Source organism: Schistosoma mansoni, assembly GCF_000237925.1.
Source record: "Schistosoma mansoni, WGS project CABG00000000 data, supercontig 0177, strain Puerto Rico, whole genome shotgun sequence".
NCBI lineage: Eukaryota > Metazoa > Platyhelminthes > Trematoda > Strigeidida > Schistosomatidae > Schistosoma > Schistosoma mansoni.
Genome location: NW_017386061.1, coordinates 84,347 through 88,006, shown reverse-complemented (window position 1 = coordinate 88,006; position 3,660 = coordinate 84,347). Strand labels below are relative to the sequence as shown.

General features: G+C 31.2%; 1 protein-coding gene across 1 annotated transcript; it reads right to left on the bottom strand.

Moving 5' to 3' along the window:
- Positions 1-953: 953 nt before the first annotated feature.
- Smp_072100 (ccr4-not transcription complex, putative) lies at positions 954-1,634 on the bottom strand (the record flags this gene model as incomplete). Its single annotated transcript, XM_018795754.1, has 1 exon — positions 954-1,634. One exon carries the CDS (start codon positions 1,632-1,634, stop codon positions 954-956), a length of 681 nt encoding a protein of 226 aa, XP_018646919.1.
- Between the last annotated feature and the right edge of the window lie 2,026 nt (positions 1,635-3,660).

Below are 3,660 nucleotides of genomic sequence, written 5' to 3'. Positions count from 1 at the left end.
ATATCGAGGCGACGAATTAATACTGTAGTGAACAAAAAGACGGTTGAGGACAATCGAATGTATGTGATACGAAAATTACAGACTATTTCACTAAAATCTGACAACCATATAGTCAACAGTTAATCTGCAAATTATCAATCAATTGTTTCAATCTTGACCATTCCTTCTTCAAATATCAGTTCATAGTCTCCGATTATTATTGTTCATGCATTTTCATACCAATTGCGTCCCGTTTCCGTTCTCCCCTTATCGATGTTCTAGTGAAATACATTCAACGTCCGACCATCGTTATATACTACTTGTGTAGATATAAGTAGCCCACACCACAATATTGCGTGTCTCGGTTTTAAAGACATTAATTTTTCAACAGTCCGGTTTAAACTGACTGACAGCTATTTCGTGGATTTGTCTAATATACCACCTAGTATACTCAAATATAATCATTCAAAGATTCCTATCACTTTACTCTATTCAATATTAAATTAGATATACAGATTTAGTTTTAAAATTCACTTTATTACTAACATTTTAACTCTTTATAACTTACAAATATATTATTGTTTGTAATAAGTAATTTACCTATTTATAACTTACTATTATAACGTGTGAAATGATCACAATGCAGTTTTTACCATTTATATAATTTTATAATTCATCTTTATTAAACAATATTCCCAAAAATGGTCACATGTTTATATTTACTTTAAAAAAAGAAAACAACAAAAATTGCAAACAATAAAAACAAAAATAACAACTAGTTATTGATTGGATGATTTGAAATAATGATCGGTACTTTTGTATCCACTCGCCAATAACAATAATAATAATAATAATAATAATTATTATTATTATTATTATTATTCCGGGCAAGAAGATCATTAACTCGTATATATATGTATTACATCTAACGTCAATCTAGTTAGGTGGTTGTTTGTTTATTTTATCTTTCCTTCTCATTTTTTTTCAATACATCTTTTAAGATAATAAGTAGATTTGCATTCATTAAAATCACATTCTAAAAAGTTAAACAATAATTCAATTTCAAATTGTACATTTAATTTATCAGTGATATGATGTAATTCTTTAATGACTTGTAATATTTCTGTAACCCATGGATTAGATAGTTTTATCCGTTTACTATATTTTATATTTTTTAATAATTCCGATATAAATGAGATGATATAATCTAATAAGTTTGGTTTATCTTTAAAAGTTGTATAAATTAATGATTTGATATCTAGTTGTAAAGGAATATCATAGGCCATTGTTAAACGACCCAAAAATCCACCAAAATATTTTAATATTTTACCATTAGAGACATTAAGATTTGGTAGTTTTAATAAATAATCAATTTCTTTTGTTAAAATTTCTAACATCATTGTCTCAAAATTTGTATAATGTTCTGAAATCATTGTTATAAACTTATAATATACATTATGTTGACTTGGTTCTGAAGCAATACGATTTAGAATTGAATAAGCAAGCCATTGAGTAAAGTGATATGGCATAATAGTAGTGATTTCATCTACTTGACTTTTTAGATTATATTCAGTAAGATTATTCATTATAAAACAGATTTGTTTTGATATATATTCTGGAGGTGAAATACACCTTGATACAAGCTTGGATTCCATTATTTCATAGTGAATCAAACAAGATTTCGAGGATTTTAACAAAGTCTATAAACTGAATAATGTTTTATGATGAATAACAAATAGTTAGACGTAAATCATTTTGAATTGCTGAAGGTCATATTTAAAAAATCAATAATAATGACAGTTTCAATTGATTTTTATTCACAGACAAATCGTAAATCAAACACTTTTAATTTACTTAAGGTTATTAATCACAGAATTTTCAGTATTATAAAACTTACATAATCTTAAATCTAGAAGCAATTTTTGATATGAAACAGTTAAATATGGAAGTAAACAGCATGGAAATTTAAACATATGTCGAAGTGGGACAATGTGAGACCTGAAAAGTTGAGTATTTATTGCATCTAAAATACTGAAAACAACAAACTGTTTATTAACACTCATTTTGAACATAAATGTAGACATTGTGTTCCCAATAATTATAAGACACAAATGAAAGTGTTCTAGTTATGTCATGTAGACCAATATCAAGTGATTAGGCTTCATACCTTTGAAGTCAGACAGAACATTTTGCTACGCTATATATTTAACCAATACATAAACTGGAATATCTAGGGAATTCACCACTGTACTAGCTTCAAAATTATGCTATCGTTAAACTTGTTTGAACATTTATTTATTTATTTATTTGAACACATAAATATTGGTACAAGGAAGCACCAGATATATATGCGCCACACAAATCTCATTTGATTTGTGTGAGAGCTATGATACTGCCCAGGTGCCCAAACTGAGGCAGTGGTTTTCTTAGGGGCCCACACCCCGAGCCTTTGACCTAAGGGTCTCATCCACAAGGCAGTGGAGCATCGTGAGGAGATGCAGGTCCATGGTAGCCGGTGACCAACGGTTGATTTATACGCCATTTGTTCCCTCAGGATACTGAAGCCCATGTGCATCATTGGTTTGGAATCAGGGTTTCCCAACTCCCCTAGGTGGATCCTCCGTGCTCACCAGCCCGGTTAAAGCATCGGACATTCGTTTTTCGTCCTCTCAATTTCGTAAACAACACCCCCGTCACGAGAAGGTAGTGAGTAGGACTTCCCTGACAGAGGCTATATACGCGTGGCCATGTGACAGCATTTGGAGAAGGAGAGCGGACTCTCCCCACTCTCTGCAGTACCAGGGCATTTTGGGGAAAAGCCGTTGCGCCCGATGGGGGGGCGCAACACTATGCAAATATCTATAAAGAAACGTATGTATAAAATTTAACTCATGTATTTGTAGGTCAATACTATAAATCTTTAATAATTTCATAATTATCTTTAAACGTATTTCTGTTAATTGTGAATAAAAGTATTGAAACAACTTTCACCTTAAAATATCCTTATCATGTTGAATTATTCAATTTATGAGGTTAAATATAGTTTAAAAGTTTCTGATTATATCTTTTTTGGAACACGTCTTATCAGAGAAAAATCGATAGAAATAGTTAATTATTTAAAAACTTTAATGTTGAATATTTTACTTACACGTACATATTAATCAGTACTGTAACAGATATTCGGCGGCCTATGCCCCATTGGGAGTACCAGGCGTAAGTAAGTACTGTAACAGATATATTTTCTCATACTTACTTACTTACGCCTGTTACCCCTCGTCGAGGAGCATAGGCCGCTCACTATTTTCTCATAACTTGAGATAATTATCGTTCGATTAAGGTGAACTTCCATAGTGTGTTTCATATAAGTCAATAATAAAATAGATGGAGGATAGTTTCTGTCACGAATTAATTGTAAAGCCATTTAGAATAGAGGAAATACTGAGCACCTTTTTTCCTCCATGCTTCTGAGTGTTTTAGTAATGAACATTTAGCGCTGAATCAAATACAGAACTTTTCAGTTTTGTGGTGAGCTTTAAGCCCCAGGATAACTTAGATAGAATCCAGTGATAACCGCTTTCGTACTTAATCAATTTTGTGATGTGACATTATCTTAGTGTATTATCATCAGTGGATAGATCTCTCTTCCATATAATATGATGTCCCAGTTAAGTTTCTGGAAAT